Source organism: Phalacrocorax carbo, chromosome Z (genome assembly GCF_963921805.1).
Source record: "Phalacrocorax carbo chromosome Z, bPhaCar2.1, whole genome shotgun sequence".
Taxonomy (NCBI): Eukaryota; Metazoa; Chordata; class Aves; order Suliformes; family Phalacrocoracidae; genus Phalacrocorax; species Phalacrocorax carbo.
This window is the reverse complement of record NC_087548.1, coordinates 12,245,671-12,263,842: the sequence shown is the minus strand read 5'-3', so window position 1 is coordinate 12,263,842 and position 18,172 is coordinate 12,245,671. Positions and strand designations below refer to the sequence as shown.

General features: G+C 52.3%; 1 protein-coding gene across 3 annotated transcripts in view; it reads right to left on the bottom strand.

Annotated features, from left to right (window-relative positions):
- CNTFR (ciliary neurotrophic factor receptor) overlaps positions 1 to 18,172 on the bottom strand; it is a 213,182-nt gene that overhangs the window by 72,883 nt on the left and 122,127 nt on the right. For all 3 annotated transcript variants that reach the window (XM_064438191.1, XM_064438188.1, XM_064438190.1), the window contains exon 3: positions 16,438 to 16,519. In XM_064438191.1, the coding sequence (XP_064294261.1) occupies positions 16,438 to 16,519 (82 nt within the window). The remainder of the gene's footprint in view (positions 1 to 16,437; positions 16,520 to 18,172) is intronic.

Sequence of the window (18,172 nt, the reverse complement as noted above, 5' to 3'; positions counted from 1 at the left end):
AAGAATACCAAAAGCCCTTCCCCTTGTCCCACAATTTTTTTTCCCCTCTGACAGAGAAATATGATTTTGTAAAACATTCGGATGTTGATGGGACTTCATTTTCCAACAGAAAATGGCTCCCCTGAGGACTTTCCCTGTCAGCTCTGCTCGGGACAGATTGGCAGCAAGCGCTTTGCTTCCTGACAGAGACGCCCCTTAAGGGAAGTGTGGGGTCCCAGCACAGGGGATGGAGGTGGCTCTTCCCCAGCACTCACACTGCTGCACTCCCTGCATCCCCCAGAGGATGGGCACCCTGTCACCCACTGCTCTCTGCCAGCACCCAGCAAGAGACAGCTTTCACGTTAGCAAGCTGACAACTCCAACAGATAAGACAAACGAGAGGAGCATCATTCTCCTCATTTTACAGGCAGAGCTGAATCCCCAAAACCAATTAAATGACTTGCCCACAGGTCTGCAAGCTGGGAAATCAGAGCCTAGCTCTAACGCAAACATCTCCCCTGTGATGCTATGGCATCTGGTGCATCAGCGCCAGGGTTGGGGTCTCTTGGCCCTGCTGAAATACAAACTCCCAAAGCACAGAATTCATTTGAGCTGGTGTCTTTTTATCCATTTTAAACCCGTATGTGCCCCAGGATGCCAGCACTCGGATGTTGCAGCGGTTGCCTGTGGGGTTATGAGACAGCTGCTGCAGTGTACACCGGTGATTCCCCCTGAAGTCGCAAAGCGAAAAGCCTTCCATAAATACTGGTTATGCTAAAAAACTCCTCAGGGCTAAGAAGTTAAGAAAAATGGCCAAAACTCACCAGAGGAAGGAAAACACAATTAAATGAACTAACAGCCCGTGACCACTAATCCCTTGTGCTACAGCCCCACTGGGTTTGACTTGAACATCTCTGCCTGCTGACACCCACCTCCCAACACTTCCAGCCCTGGTGCTGCTTTTCCCAGCACCCTGGCAAGCCAGCTGTTCCTGTGTGTTGTGTGGGAGAGAAAGCTCACCAGGGCCTGGGGCTCCCAGCATGTGGTCACAGCCCAGCTGGGACCCCCTGGCAATAGGCTGGGCGAGGACAAACCTGCGAGCTGCTGGCCCAAACCATGCATGAGTTAAAGTCACTCAGCATTTGCAGCAGGGCTCAATATTCACCTGGGAGGCAGGTTTGCAACATCACACGTTAAAAAAAGCTGTGATGCACTCTTGGTGGCTCGCTATGCAGTCTTCACTCTGGAACTGTGATTTAGGGCAGGATAAATCGCAGAATCACAGAATGGGAGGGGTTGGAAGGGACCTCTGGAGATCACCTTGTCCAACCCCCTGCTTGAGCAGGCACACCCAGAGCAGGGGGCACAGGACCGTGTCCAGGCGGGGTGTGAATGTCTCCAGGGAAGGGACCCCACAACCTCCCTGGGCAGCCTGTGCCCCTGCTCTGGCACCCGCACAGGAAAGAAGTTTTTCCTCATGTTTAAGTGGAACTTCCTGTGTCCCAACTTGTGCCCATTGACCCTGGCCTGTCGCTGGGCACCACTGAAAAGACTCCAGCCCCATCATCCTGACACCCACCCTTCAGATATTTATAAGCATTGATAAAATCCCCCCTCAGTCTTCTCTTCTCCAGGCGGGACAAACGCAGGTGTCTCAGCCTTTCCTCATAAGGGAGATGCTCCAGTTCCCTCATCATCTTTGTAGCTCTCCACTGGACTCTCTCCAGTTGTTCCCCATCTTTCTTGAACTGGGGAGCCCAAAACTGGACACAGTACTCCAAATGTGGTCTCACTAGGGCAGAGTAGAGGGGGAGGATAACCTCCCTCAACCTGCTGGCCACACTCCTTTTAATGCACCCCGGGACACCATTGGCCTTTTTGGCCACAAGGGCACAGTGATGGCTCAGGGTCACCTTGCTGCCCACCAGCACTCCCAGGGCCTTCTCACAGAGCCACTTTCCAGTAGGTCAGCCCCTGACCTGTACCGGTCCATGGGGTTGCTCCTCCCCAGGTGCAGGACTTTGCACTTGCTTTTGTAGCAGTGTAGAACAGTGTAATGGAGTTAAATCTGCCTACCTAAATCCTGGAATTTTTCTTCTGGGTTTATATGCTAAAGTCCTACCCATGGATCAATAGAAGGACGCCCACAGCCATCCCTCCAGAGCTGCAAAGAATGTAATTGCAGAAATACAGAGAAAGAAATGCATCATAAGATGCAAAAGCCCATGGATTCACAATGCTCGGCAGAAAAGACTGGCCCAGACTATGGAATGAGATGGACAACTTCACGTGGAGGGTAGGTTCACCATCACATAGAAGGGCTGATGACTGGGTACCCTGCTCAGATAGGGCAGACACCTCCATTCTCAGATGGAATATCTCCCAAAATTTCTTGGGAGACAAGACACATTTCCACCTCCTGAACAGTTCTTCTTGGTGTGCCAGGGTTTGCAAGGTTGCTGCTGTGCTCAGACAGAGGAGCTGGGTGCAAGGGAAGCACATGGAGCTCCCGCGCTTCGATGGCTGAATCTCCTGGTGGGCTGATGGACCCTGTGCTGACCCTGCTGCCACTCAGGACACACAAGTAGCACCTTCACTAAGGCTAAGTCAAGCTAAGCCAATGCCAAGAACCAGAAAAAAACCCAAACTCAACCATGCATAAATGCATAAACAAATGTTTCTTTTAAAATGACAGCTTCCAAAGTCCTATGTCATTACTATTCCCCCGGGAGTTGTCCTTCTGTCTCCCATGCTGCCATCGCAGTAGCTATGTAACTTTTGAAGAGCACAGACCGGCAGTGTGAAAATGGCCACAGTGATTATATTGCAACACTTCACTGCTTCCCTGAGCTGCAGGACCTTCCTCCACTGTTGGAAGTGAAGTGTGATCAATGCTAATTAATTATGGCCAAAACCTGCCAACCATGGTCGTACTGAGTTCAATGCTGTTTCGTGAATATCCAGGGTTCAGTCTCCATAAAAGAGAGGATCAGCCTTCAGCAACTTGGGCTGAAAACAACAGAAGCTCTCCTTGCAAGCTGGGAGGGACAGAGAAATGTGTCTGTCTCAGAGCTGAGAGCTAGAGCAGTTGCCTGCACGGGGGCAGACCCAGCACATTGTGGCTATAAATCAGCAAAGCGCCGTTGATGTGATGGGAAGGGCAGTAAGGCAGCTTGAAGGCGTCTCTAAAGGCTCTCTGCCAACAGGAACCACAGAGCTGGCAGAACTATTACACCCAACCAACGCCAGGAGGATGCTTGCGATGGGTCCAGCAAGAGAGCACAACTATCCTCCAAGAGCAAGGAGGAGCAACACCCTTTCTCTTAGCACCCAAAGGTCTGTGCCTTGCGATGCTGGGAGAGGGCAAGGCAAGGGATGGGCATTACCAGGCAAAGCTAGGGAGGCTCCTCAAGGGCAAAGCCTGAGGCAGAGAAGAGTCCCAGTAAAGTGAATGGAATTCCAGCAGGAGCGCCAGTGGGGGTAGTGCTACAGCTCACTAGCAAATGCGCCTGTGGCCACTCGCAATGGCCATGGTTCCTTCCCCTGCCAAAGTGCACACACGATGCCTTATGAGCTTGGAGGCACCAGTGGGGACCCCAGCTCCTGAGCTCTCCTTCCCCTATGCCACACAGCAGGCATCCTCACCTGAAGGAAAAAAAAAGAGACAAGTGCACAGGCTAATTACCCCATGCTTCCTACCACAAAGGTAAAACTAATTTTCAAGTCTGCAGAGCACAGGAACTTGGATGCGATCATCAGCCAGGCACCTCACCATGTCCCAAGTAATGCTACATCCCCTCCCAACAGCAGGAGTTCTGCAGTGCTCAGCAGCCCTTTCCCACTCCTGAGCAATGTCACTGGATTCTCATGCTTTTCTCCAAGCCTCTCTAGTTGTCTCAGCGGCTGGCACACATTTTGGCAGATCTCCAGGCTCCTAGTTATGGCCAGACATGGAGGCTTCCCATGGGAAATCTCAGTGAGAGGAACAGACAGACAGACTTCTGGATTTAATACACTCTCACTCCTGTGTGCCTCAGTTTCTCATTTGCTGGAGCAACCACACCACAGTGCAGGCAATGCGCAGACACAGCAGAGTCCAACCCACCAGGGTTTGCGGCTTGGCTGGTTTCAGAGGCTCTCTGTGACTCATCCTACAAAGTCTCAAGTTCATGGCTACGGCTGGAGACAACCCCCGGGAGTGAGCACTATAGGCTTGGCTTACCGTCTCCCTGGGAGCGGGTTTGCACATATACAATGTGGATGGTAAGCAGAGCTCTCCTGCCCTCGTGGAGATCTGTGCTTGGATGGATGCATGGACTTGGGGCTACCAGGACCAGCCCCCAGAAGCAGACCCCTGTGCACATGCTCTGCACGATGCAGGTTTGAACCAGCTGCTGATGTCCTGAGCCTGCCTTCATGCCACTCACAACAGGACCAGACCCTGATGCCCCTCCATAGCTCTGTTACCTCCACAATGGATGCTCAGCAACTTCCTATGCTTTATTTCGGTTTAAATCCTGGAGGCAGCAGGTGTGGCTCCCTACAAGCAGCACAGACCGGCAAAATACAGAGGAAACCTCTCTCCAGAGAGCAGAGGCACACTTAAGCATAGCAAAACATCCATTCCCTACCAACTTTCTGCCAGCAGAGCTGTGTTACCCAGCAGCGTGCCCAGCACCTGGACATCAGAAATACATGCACATACATGCACACCTCATTACACCTTAGCAAATTCAGCAGGAATTAAGCAAGACATGCTACGGGCTGCAGCTCTGCTTTAGCTTGTGTACCCCAGTCAGCTCCTCGGAGTGACTCTCTTCTGCCTACAAAGCACATAGCACCTGGCTGGCCGAAGTACTCCAGGCTTCCAGCCTTGCAGGTCAGTGTTTTTCAGCATCAGCTCCACAGACCTCTGGCTCTTTTGCAGTGCTCCAGAATAGATAACTAAGAAGAGCTCACTACTGCCGGATGGCTTAAATCCACTAAGAGGGATCTGCACTGGGGGAAACACTTCAGGCTTTGCAAGATAAAAGAGCTAGGAAGGTCAACTGTGTTGATCCTGGGACAAAGGGCAGTGCATGATTCTGCCAGCTGTGTGCACCCTACAGCAAGGCTCTGCCCCATCCATGGGAGATTTTGCACCAGGAGGTGGATGTGTCTCTCCCAGGGCTGTGGAACAGGGACTCACCCTGCCACAGACGTATGCAACTGTGCAAGGAAAAGTTTTTAGCTCCTTCCCCTTGTCTCCTGAGCAGAGACAAAGGCTGTTTCATCCCCACATTGTGAGTCCCGTACACAACACCCCTTCCTCAACCCCACCCTCTGCAGTATGGCTCTAAGCAAAGGAAGGTGGTACAATGAGGGTCCAGACTCCTCCACTTCAATTAGCCCCTGGTGGCAGCTAAGCCTAAATAACAAGCTTTCCCAGCAAATCCTACACCAAGAGATCAATGGTCCTTATGCTGGACAAATACTGCCGTAACCCCTCCTGCCTCCATCACCGTCAATCACTGTGTGGTCTCACTTCAGTTCTCCACCTGATTGGTCTTCCTGGAGCACTCATTACAAGGTGACACGCATTGCTTTTCCCCTCTGTAACAAGCCTGCCACAGCCTCTGCAATCTTTCTTCTTCTTCTCTTTTTCCTTTTAATATGCCACAATTATATTGGCTTCTCTGCATGGATCCACTCCATTTAGTGCTGCCCAAGACTGCTTATCCTGAAAGATGCTCTCTTCATCCACAGGACAGACTACACATCTTGCAAGCTGTTCTCCTGTTTATTTTTTACGTGCCGGCATCACTTACCCAGATTAGGAATCTGGGTATTCGGTACTTCCCTTTGCACTGAAGCACAGTGTCTGGCCAGAGAAATTAAACCCCTCAAAAGACTGATTATTAAGGTTTGTGTATGTTGTGTCCCAGCATCTGCATTCCTGAGCATGCTTCATGGTTCCTTTGCTCTGCTTCCACCCTAGTAAAATCACCTCCCCAGAAAGCAGAGATGATGATGGTTGGTCTCAAGTGTCTCACTGTAGCTGTGCTCCCATTATCCATGGCTTTGCTTAGTCGCAGACGTGTCACAGGTTGCCTGAAGACAGCAGCTAGTGACTCACTCTGTGTCCAACACTACTGATGGATGTGCAGGATCTGAACATCTCAGCCCCAGCCTTGTCTGCCCTTTTGGTCCCAGGGTCTGTCGCACACAGCCCTGCTGACACGCTCCAGGAATGATTTGTAACACCCTCTGCTAAGGTCATGGGCTGCTGCAAGCAGTGCCCGGAGCTGCCCTCAGAGCTGTGGCACTCTGCTCTTTCAGCCTGACCAGAGATTGGCTTTGCAGTCCCAGGGCAGCCTACAATCCAGGACTTCAGACACTAGAAACCCTTCAAAGGGGATTAAAAAATGAGTGGCACCCTCAGTCGAAGTTCAGCTGGACACCTATTGCTGAACAGGCTGGTGGGGACCAGGATGCTTTGGAAATGTGAGATGGCTGACTCCCTGGGGTGGCCACGTGTGACTTCCAAGACTAGACCTTTTTCAGCTTTCTGAGGCTAACTGAAGACAAACCCCTGAAGCACTAAAGGTTTTAACTCCAACTGTCACTGTTTTATGAGACCTTCCATTTCTGGAAGCCTTTGAGAATGTAACAATGGTCATAAAAAGAAAACTAAACCAACAGGGGTAACCCGCAGATGGGTTTGTGGGGCAGATTGCTTCCTCCCTTGCCAAAAGCAGCTCAGTGCTAGGACAGACTGCGGCCCTTCTTGAGTAGCCAGAGCTCACTCAAAGAGCAAAGCCCACAGCTACTTCCTGTGTGCTGTGCTACGCCTGAGCTCCCTCAGTCTGAAAATCTTTGCAAATGAGATTTTGGCTTCCACCAGGATCTGGGGGCTCCCAGCTGCTATGGCAATGCCTTGATTTACAACCCAGTGTCGGCGGAGGAAGCAATGCTCCTGCTTCACACAACGGGACAATGCCACTCTGAGAAGACTTCCTTTATCCTAATCCTTCCTCCCAGCCTCTCCCCAAGATCTGGGCTTGTCCAGCAGTGGGTTTCAGCAAGGATTTGTCAGCAAGGACCAAGCTGGCTTACACAGATGCCCCTTGAGCCACGGGCTGCTTCCTGTCCCACTCTGTCACCTCTCCACATCCACACCAGCAGGTCCTGCGTCCTCCCCACAGGTTGCAGCAGCTTTGCCCTCCCAGCAGTAACTCTCAGGGCTTCCCCCTGGGCTGAACACTCTCCATCCAAAGCTCCTCTGGGTGTCTGGGTGGACTACAAACCCCATTCCTCCTCCTTCATTGTTTGTCGATATGTTTAATGAAGTCTAAGAGACTACTGTAACATGTTTTTCCTTGCCACTGTCAGAACTAATGAATCCTGGCAGACTGTGATCCTCCGAGCAGTTTCTTCTTCTCACCACAGCTGTGAACTATTTTCACCAGTTTTGTGGGATCACAGGGTTGTCCAAAACCTGCCAGCTCCACACGCTTACCCGTAGTTACTTTTCCTTTTTTTTTTCCTTTTATAACTTTGAGATGTGCTTCAATGGACCTGACTGATGGAAGAGTTCATATTTTTGTTAGCATCCCAGATATTTCCTACTAGATTTCCTTCCAAGCTCCTGGATGGCTCATGTGTACCTAGGCAGAGATCCTTGCTTTGCTCCAGGACCTCATCTCTCTTGGCTCCATCTCAAATAACTTCCTCCGTTCCCACAAAAAGGTACATTCAGTGGAAGTGCCTCCAGACAGACTTGTATAGCAAATGCAGGCAGCTTATTTGCAATGTCCTTTGCATGTCTCCAGACTTCAGTAACTTGCAAAGAACAAGTCTTTAAAGCCCTGGAGCCATGCTCCCTCTCACCTAAGTGCCAGCCCCCCAATTTTTCTTCCTGTTCTTCTCCTCTCTTCCCCATCTGCACTTTAAGACACATCTCTCCTCATCCATCCAACCACACATTGCACAACAGGACATCAACCTCACATTGACCTGCAGCTATTTTCCAAGCACAGACCCTAGGTGAGTGCCACAAGCTGTCCGCTCCCTGATGGGCACAAGCTGAGTTGTGCTCTCCTGCATGCCCCAGCAAGACAGGCCACCCTACCCCATGCACCCACGACTTTCTACAGTGCAAAACTAACAGACACAGGTTGGAAATCAACCCTCTCTATTTCCCCACCTCCAGGCAGGAAGAGTGAACCTGGGACATGCTCCCTGTGGGGCTATCCTGCACTGCTAGCCAGCCCCCTGAGGAATGCTCAGCTCTGCGACCTGCAGGGCAATATGGCAGTGGGCAAGGAAACACAGGCACTAAAAACAGGCTGTCTGCAGTACGGGCTGACCACATTTGTTAGCAAGCCTGTGCTCCAGCTGACCACAAGGTCAGGCTTTGAGAACTTGGCCATAATTCACTCTGTGTCTGGGCAGGAAATCTACTTGAGCTCAGAGGGATGTCCAGTAATAGAAAAAGATGTTCCAGGACCTGGGGCTATTTTTGCTATTTTCACAGAATCCCAGGTTGGAAGGGACCTCAGGGATCATCTAGTCCAACTTTCTAGGAACAGCACAGTCTAGACAAGATGGCCCAGCACCCTGTCCAACCAACTCCAGAAGGTGTCCCATGTGGCCAAGTCACCCACTTCCCTGGGGAGATTATTCCAATGGTGACTGTCCTCACTGTGAAAAATTTCCCTCTCATGTCCATTCAGAGTCTCCCCAAAAGCAACTTGTGTCCATTTCCCCTTGTCCTCTCCATGTGACTCCGTGTAAAAAGGGAGTTTCCATCTTCTTTGTAGCTGCCCCTTAAGTACTGGTACATGGTGATGAGATCCCCTCTGAGTCTCCTTTTCTCAAGGCTGAACAAACCCAGCTCTCCCAGCCTATCCTCGTATGGCAGCTTCCCAGTCCTCTGATCATCTTGGTGGCCCTTCTCTGGGCCCCTTCCAGCCCGTCCACATCCTTTTTCCATAGTGGGGACCAGAACTGGACACAGTACTCCAGGTGTGGCCTGACAAGTGCTGAGTAGAGATGGATAATTACTTCTTTCTCTCTGCTGGTGATGGCCTTTTTGATGCAACCCAGCATCCTGTTGGCCTTCTTGGCCGCAGCAGCACACTGTTCGCTCGTGTTGAGCTTTCTGTCCACCAGGACCCCCAGGTCCCTTTCCACAGAGCTGCTCTCCAGCCAGGTGGATCCCAGTCTGTGCTGCACTCCCAGATTATGTTTTCCCAGGTGCAAGACCTTACACTTGTCCTTGCTGAACTTCATAAGGTTCTTGTTGGCCCACTCTTCCAGCCTATCTTTTTCTTTGCAGAGAGGAACCTTTCAGGAGATGCAGCTTGTGCTTGAAAAAAAAAACCCACGGGACAGACAGAGGGGTAAGAAGGAAAAGGGGGATATGCAGAAACTGGTGCCTGTAATGGGTCTGAGGTTCTTTTTCTCAGACAGACTTACCTTCACCACATAGGGCAGAGAAGCAGCAGGGAAAGATCAGAGTAGCAAGGGGGAGCCCAGACCTTGATGGGCTCTTAAATGCCCTAACACCATGCAGCAGAGTTTAATGCAGCTGGGGTGTCAGTGCAGGTGGGGTTGGTTGTTGTCTTGGTTGTTTCCTTGTACCTGTAGGCTGGCAGGGAAGATGGGGAGGCAACAGGGAAACCACCATGGTAACAAATGCCCAGGGATGGAGGTAATAGACCTTCCTTGCAAAAGCATCAGAGGAACATGGGTTTCACACAACCTAAACTACAGCCAGGTTGTACCTCTGGCCAGCACGGGGTGGGCTAGTAGATCAGCCCCCAGAAAATGCAGTAATCCCACTGGAATTATGCTGGTCCCCAGCAGATGGCTGTGAACTTGGGCTAGTTTAGCCCTGCAAAGCAATTAGCAAGGCAAAGGAGGCAAAGAGCAGATGCCTGCCCTCAAATGGCAGCCTTCAGAATGATTTAAGCAGGCTCCATCTCGCAGAGAAGCTTGAATCCTGATTGCTGCACATAAGCCGCCGGCACTGGAGCCTGCATATGAGGGGTAATGTGTCCTTGGTGAGTCAGGCTGACTCACCCGATGGGTACACAAGTTGCCTACAGAAGTGAGGTGATTGCTGAGATGCCCAGAGGAGCAGGCAGTGCTGCTCTGCCAGGGGTGCTGCCCTGCAGGGGTGTCCACACCTTCAGCAATTCCTTCACCCATTGCCCCAGTGCTTGTGTCTTTCTCCTCTTGCAGCTCCAAGGCAGGAGCATATATCTATTCATGACATGCCCTGGGACCAAGGTCTTCCAGATACAGCTGGCTCCTTCAGCACGTTATGTGAACACCACCATGAACTGAGCTCATTTAGCCTGAGGACAAGGCTGAGGTAAGCCCCCTGACTTCGCCTGGTCTGAGCAAACCCTGATAACATTCATCCAATGTCAAGGCATGTCATCTTATTGATTCAGCACCACGCCCACTTCTGGCTTTCCAAGCTCTCCAGGAAGCAAATTTGAAGAGCATTTTGGCTTCGAGATGGCTTGCAAAGAGTGAGGGAAGCAGGGACAGGTAGGGACTATGCCAAACCTTGCTTCCTAACCTGAGAGAGGTCCTGGAAATGCTCCGAAACCAGCTCACATGCTGAATGGGGCTGCAGTTTGGAGCAAGACTGGTATTTCCGCCAGCTGGAAAACGAGAGCATCCAGTGTTATAACAGAAAGGATTAAAAAATGCAATCGCTAATGGAGAATTAATTGTTAACGGGGAATCATCATTGCAGGAGGGTGTTCCCAGAGTGTCCCTGCAGGGATCTCTTCTTGGCCGGTTTCTTATCACTCGTCTTATCAATTATCTTGAAGGCAACATAAAACTGTTGCTGGCAAAGTTTGCCAGTGACACAATGGCTGATGTATATTACGAAAAGAACCAGTCCATCGCACGCAGAGCTCTGGAGCAGTTAATATAGTAGCCTTTCCTCGGCAAGAGCATGTGTTTTATGCAGCCAAACACAAGTCCATTCATCTCCGGCGGAGGAATGTAGGTCAGACTCGCAGAAAGCAGGGCTGCATCTTGAGGAGGACAACGCTGATAATGCCTTGGCAGGAGCCACCCAGAGATGAAGTGCCAGTATGCTGTGATGAGAGCAAAACTTGGCCCGAGATGCAAGGAGGTGTCAAGGGAGGTGGGAAGGTGCTATGTAATGAGACAGAGCTTTCTCCTGCGCTGGTCCCAGCCTGAGCACAGAACGAGCCTCTGCAGGAAGCACGCACCGTCTCCAGCCTCCCGGCTGGCCGCTCAGCATGCAGTGCCTTTGACCTTGCCTTCCCCAGTGTAAACAGCGAGTGCCAATTAAAAAAATTCCAAAACACTCCATTGCACACGCATCTCACCCTGGGGAGTGGGTGGAAAAACAAACAACACATGACAGATGTTAGTCATGTCGCTTAATGCATGACTGAAAGGCACTCCAATAGCATGGTGAGGAGAGGAGAGGATAAGACAAGACCTTCTGTCTGTGTATTTGAGACACTAGTCCTGCAATGCTGTCTTAGGTTGGACATGCATCTCCCCTGCACACCCACGGGCACCAGACCAAGCCTCGAGACCCAGGTAGCCTGTCACACCACTTGAATCCCGGCACCTTAACTGAATGGCATTTGCTCAACAACCAAAACCTACCTGGATGTCTACAAATAAACCACACATTGCTGCATGAATCTACAAACCATCTCCTACACATACAACACAGAGAACACCCCCAAAAGCAAAGCAATTAGTAACCATGCCAGGCAGATGCCCTGGGGAGTTGCATGGGCTGATTGGTGTGGGAGGAAGCAGAGTCCAGAAAGAGCTGGTTGCATCCCTGTAGGCCAACAGATGCCACATGAAGAAGGTTGGACAATGTCGGGACAGGAGAGAGGGACACATTTACAGTTGGTTTATCTTTTAAAAGCCAATTTGCATGGCTTTGCTGTGCATTTTGAAGGCTGTTTACTGGCCCAGACTTTGTCTTAACTGAAATGTGGGCAGCATTTCTGACGAGGTGCATGCAAACTGTTGATCCTGGGTGGCTTTGCAGCAGAACCGATTGCAAAAGATTAGTGCCAGGGTTTAAGAGAGGAAGAGAGAAGAGAAAGTAATGAAACAAAATATCTCCTTTTCCTCAGCTGAGGAATGATGCGGGCTAATTGCTTGTTCCTGGTGAGAAAGAGAGGCGATAGCAGCTTCTGTGCCCATCAATAAATTAACCCCAGCATGCAGCATCTGAAATGCATTCATTTCCAGAGACGTTTATCTCTTTGTCTCCTCTCCTGGGTGAAAACATAATTATTGTTTAAACATGAGTTAATTCAGCAAGGTGAGGATCAATAAGGCAGAATTACTCCTCTTTTAAAAGCAGAGAAATCTCAATCTGGGACAGATGTGGACGTAACTCTGGCAGAGCTGATGGATGGGGAAGATGCTTTGGTCATGGCAGGAGCCTGGGGAAGCAGAGTTCCCTCTTCCCAGGGATGCCGTAGCCCTTGGGTGGACTGAGAGCAGCTAAGTCCAGCCACAGGCAGTCATGGCAATGAATAGAAAGAGTTGAAATCACCCATGCATGTACGCTTTACGGCCTGATATGTGGTTAGGCATCTCCACCATGAGCACACTTCCCACCTAAGGGGCTTTGGCAAAGCCCCGGGGCTCATGCCTCTCCCTTTCCTTTGAGGGTGCCCAAGCTCTGCTGGGAGAGGGTCTCTGCATGGTAGGGACCTTCACCAGTGCTGCTCTCACATGATGGAGCCCCTGGCCAACCAAAGGTGCAAGTGTCAGAGTAGGCAGCATCACTTCTACGCTCTGCTGAGCTTTCCCCATCACCTTCCTCTACTCTGAAATAAATTGGCAGCAACCACTGCCTGGACAAGGAAACACAAGAAGGAAAACTGAGCTACCCAAGATAACAGGGAGGGCACTGGGTTCTCCTGTATGGTCTTCAGCCAATTCTGCCTCCTCTGTCCCCCACCACTTCTTCTTGCAGTTCCTGTTCTTACGTCTCTGCTGACAGGGAGCTCTACAGGTGGGGACAGTCCTGTGGCTGCCTGGAGCAATGCCCATCTCTGGAGGCAGGCTGCCCCACATCTGGCAGCCCTGTCTGAAGCTGGTGTCCTTCTAGTACTTACCCATGCAGCAGGGAGACATCCTTGGACCACCTCCCTCAGTGAGTCTGGCAGGAGGGCCAAACACTACCCTGCACCAACCTATCCCTGCAAGCCTCATCTCTTTTTTTCCCTGCTTCCAAGTTTAACCAGTGTATCGCTTTTTGCTCTGCTACATTCAAGAGCACTGAGGTGGCTGTTCAAACGGATCCTGTGCCAGCTGCCCTGGCTGGGCTGGGGAAGGGCACGCATTCAATGCAGCAGTAGCGATCCCACCCGCGCTGAGCATGCTGCCAGAGGCACCCAGCATCAGGGGCTGAGCAGTGTGGGGCGATGGGTTCACCAGCAATAGGATTAACCGTGAGTGCACTGTGCAACGCTCAGCGGCTCCAGCGGCACCACCAGACCAACCTGGCTGCCCCAAAATGGCATCAATGCCAGAGCCAAAGACCCTGCAGTAGAGGCGGACTGGGAGCAATTCTCATTTGATGGCTTGAGCTATTCTGGGTGTGAAGACACAACCTGGGAAATCAGGGATGTTTCTCCTGGGGAATGGCATTCCCTGCCTGTGGCAAGGCACTCTGCCTTACCCTCGTGCCCCCCAGCTGGGGTGACACAAGGGACCGTGCTGTGGGAGAACACCTTGCTAAGACCCTCTTTTGCTGCCCCTCCTGCAGCAGGGTGCTCAAAGCTCCCTGCCCGAGCCAGCATATTAGTGACACCCTCTGAGCATAACCCTGGGGCTGCCCTGAGTGATGGCTCCAGTTTCCTACCGCCATAAGTCACTGGAATTGGTGGTACCCAGTAGGGTGGTGCAGATGCAATTTTAGCAACCTGCCACAGATGAAATCAAGGAAGATCTGCAACCAGAGGTAGGGAGGGAGGGTACACATATCCACTGACCTCTAAGCCCTTCTCCCCCCCAGACTTGTGGAGCATCCTGGGCTCCTGCATCCCAGACAAAGACACCCTTTGCTCTGCTAGCTCCAAGGAGAAAGACAAAAGATGAGCACCAGAGGGGTTAACACACGAGCAGCCTCACCTTCTCTGAGTCCGATGCTGCTTTTATTAATTCATGTGGCACTTTGCAGGATGCTCCACTAATCACCAGGGTGCACGTGAGAGCCAGGAGCGGGTGGCCAGCCTTGCTGTGCTGTGCTCATGCTCACTTAACAGCTTGTCACATCCTCCTTACTCAAGTATTCAGTGCTAATGCACCTCTTAAAGTGCTTCATGAGCTATTAAAGTCGAACGTGCCTCAAGTGCATGATAAATGGACTCTGTGCCAGCGTCTTCCCCCCACTCCACCCGGTCCTTGCCACCAGTGGGATTAATCCATCCTCCCACCCCATTCCCGCCTGAGTGCCTGGCTGACAGCGGATGAGCCCTGGGGTTGGCTGGTGAGGGAAGACTGCCCTGGGGTAGGGGGTGAGCTCTGGGTGGACGGGATGGAGTATATCCCTCAGGTCTCTAACGCAGGGCAGACGTTCCCTGACTTCGCCTGCATGTGTGCAGCATCTCCAAGCTGGTCAGGTGGGCAGGAGACCTGCTGCTCCGAAGTCTGTGCCCAGAGGATCACCTCAATGTTTCAGAATGTTGCCCAGGAGGGGAGCATGGTGCCTCTGGGGAACAGATTGATGACAGTCCTGGACCTGCCCTACTAGCTTTCCTTCAGCTCTTATACCCAATTTTCCTCTCTCTTTCCTTTTTATGTCCCCCAGAGCAGAGCAGCCTCTCTGGTTCCTGCAGATGGGGAAAGCTCTGCCTCACTCGACGCACCCCCTCCAGGCGCCTGTTGATGTACTCAGCTATCAGCAGCTCCAGTTTCAAGCTGGTGCCCCAGACATTTCCCTCCCGGATGCAGCTGGGCAAGGGAAGGAATAAGGACACAGGGATGAGGAGGCTATGCTATCACATCTCTGAATCATGCCAGATCGTGAAGCAGAAGGTGACAGTAGCTGCAGCTTGCCTGGCCAGGGGTCTTGCCCAAGGCTGTGCTCTCTGCACCAGCACGCTGCTGCCAGTGGCAAAATGCATGGCCCTGGCCAGCACTGGTGGGGAGCAGCATTTGTTTCTTTGTCTAGACAAACACATTTCAAGTGTGCATAACCCTGAAGTACCTGGCACTTCTGTGTTTTGTGCATCTTCCTGTGTGACAGGTCTGGGCTGCTGACCCCACAGCATGGAGGGTAGCAACATGTTGCACCCAAGGGATGCTCTGGCATCCTTGACACTGGATCCTTCACGGTTTCCTGGGCAGGGGTCCTTCAAACACGGCAGGACAAAGCATGTTTCTCTGCAGAAAGCGTCACACCACCACAAGTGGAACACAGCCTAGTACTGAAATGCTTCGAGCCCTGGGAAGGTACTGGGAATGCTCCAGAAACACCACCCAGCAAGCTCCCTTCGTGTCTGAAGAGTGGCTGTTCTCACATGATGGGGACATGCCACTGAACCCTATCTGCCTTGTGTCCAAGCAAGCAAGGCTGTCAGCTTTCAGCAATGTAAACCCACCCAGCTGGATTTAGGGGAGCTCAGCGGGGTGCTCTGGCTGGGTTCCTCAATCCCACACAGCCCATGGATGCACAGATGTCCTTACCAGAGTTAATCAGCAAAGTTCTCCTCTACAATCCACTGAGAGGAACAACAGCCAGGCGGACTGCCAGGGATCCGGTGAGTTTTGGAGGTCCCCTATTTTGTCCCACTTTTGCAGGGCTACCATAGGTGACCCCGCAGCAGGACGCAATCAGCCATCCCATAACCTTCCTGGTTGGACCCAGGATCACTGGTGTCTCTAAAATTTAGCCTCTCTAAGGCCATTGCTAAGGTAAGCCCCAAATCCTCTGCTAACCTGAAGAGGCAGGAGCTGGCGGTGGGCAGAGGTGGGTGTGGCAATGGGGGCAAAGTCACCCTGAGGTGGTGAGAACTGAATGAGGCACCCATCATGGTCACGGGGTAGGGTGTTGGGGCTTGGGGCTCTCAGGCTGCTGCTTCTTCCCACCCACCCATCCCTTCATGGGTGGGTTGCACAGGGCAGCGGTCAGAAAAGGTGGGGTGAAGGGCTGGGAAGCAGTGCGCTGGCTACAGGGGCACCCTGGGACACTGGAATGTGTGGGCAGGGTGAGGGGGACCTAGCAGGTGCTGGGGGGATGCAGGACACCCAAACCCCACAGTGGCAGGCAGGAGGGGACTCATGCATCATGGAGAGGAGAAAAGTGATAACATTCAGAAAATGCAACATCAGGCAAGCCCGGAGAACATGCTTAGCTTGCCCCAGGAGAGGCTGGAGGAGCAGCGTTCGCATTTTTCAGGACCCCCAAGGTGGGAGAGGTGTGAAGAGACTCACCAAGCTGGCTGTGTCTCTGGGCGTACACCACCACCACCGCGGCGAGCACCACACAGCAGGCTGACGGGATGGGGTTAGCCATCTGTGGAAGCAAACACAGGCAGAAGCAGTCAGGGTTTGCACCCAGGAGTCCTCACATGTGGTGTGCCAAGAGCTGGTCCCTCCCGGGCAGCTGAAGGGTGCGATGGGACTGCAAGGAGATGACAGTGAAGCAAGACTTCATCTCAGCCACAGGGAAACTTTCTGCAAAACGAGGCTTTTTGCCGGTGCATACTCCATCATTCAGTGGCCTGTGGCACTTTCCATGGCAGCTGCTAGCACAACCAGGTGCCTGGAGGCAATGATACATACACCTTGCACAAATGCTGTGTTTTCCTCATCTCATTTTCAGCCTTTCCCTTAAGAAAGTCAAACCCTGGTGCGGGACTCTCCTTGACAGCTGCACCATCACCCTAGGAATGGACACTGCCTGCAAATGGGTTGCAGAGGCTTTTTGAAGAGATGGTACCACACCCAGGCACTTCACAGCAGCAGCCGGTGCTCAGGATGTGCAATACGCAGAACCCAGCACAGGCAGCTGCTGCTGCCGCTCCAGTGTGGCCCCTTCTGGGACTACCACTGAGCACCATGCTGTCTGCCAGCCTGATGCAACAGCAATAGCATTTCTGGGCATGCCTGGAACACTGTAACCCTCATTGGTGTCTTCACAGTTACTGAGGGGTGCTGCTTGCTGCCTCAGCACCTGGCATTGACACCCCAAGAGGCCATGCTCAGTCTCTGTCTCTCCGGGCTGGATGGGGGGCAGAGGCTGCTCTGTCCTGGTGACCTGTGCCATGTCCCAGAGGATGCTGGGGTGCACGGAGGTGTGGAGGGGGGACAGCTAAGAAGGCAGGAGGGTGGAGGCATGCTGGGCTTTAGGGACAAGCAGGGAACATCATCCTTGCATCAGCGAGCCTCCCCAGGAGTGGACAAATGGCAGCAGCAACTGCAAGGATGCCCTGTGCAGCCCTGCCAGGCTTGGAGACATCCGAGGTCTCCTCCTCTTGCAGCTGGTGCTGGTGGAGGAGATCAGAGCTGGGAGGGAGCTGCTGGGGATGGAGATGGGGATGCCGGCCCACCCGCCAGGAAGTAAATAGCACCACGCGTGAAAAGCAAATTACACCTTCAAAACTGTTTAAACCTCTCTAATCTCCAGCACTGTATCGGTAACGCGCGGAGGATTGCCTTTTAATCTAGAACATGAGTATTGGCTCATTAGCCAGATGGCATCCATTTAAACCTAAATAAAGGGGGAGCTGTACCGGCCAGCGAAAAAAACCAGCAAAACATTCCATTACCCAACACGGCCATTGCAGGAGCCCAGATGGCCTTGGGTTCACAGCAGGACATGAGCCTTTGCAGGGGAAGCAAGCATATCTGGGAAGGTTGTCATGGGCAGATTTTGGGTTGCAGCCTGGTCTCAAACGCCTCTCAGGGGCAGGGATGCTGGAGGGATGGGGGCCCTGAAAATGGGAGGCCAGGAGACAAGCTTGCTGCTGAATTTGCAGTGCTGCTTTCGGGCAGCAAGGGCTGGCAGTGAGAGCCAGCCCCAGCTCCCAGCCCGGCCCCAGCCCACCGAGTTCACCTTGAGCAAATCACTCTCACTGCCTCCCCCCACCCCTCCCCGTGCCTCAGTTTCCTTGCCTGTAAAACAGAGATAATGAAGGTGACCTTCCTTTGAAAGCTCTGGGCGAGG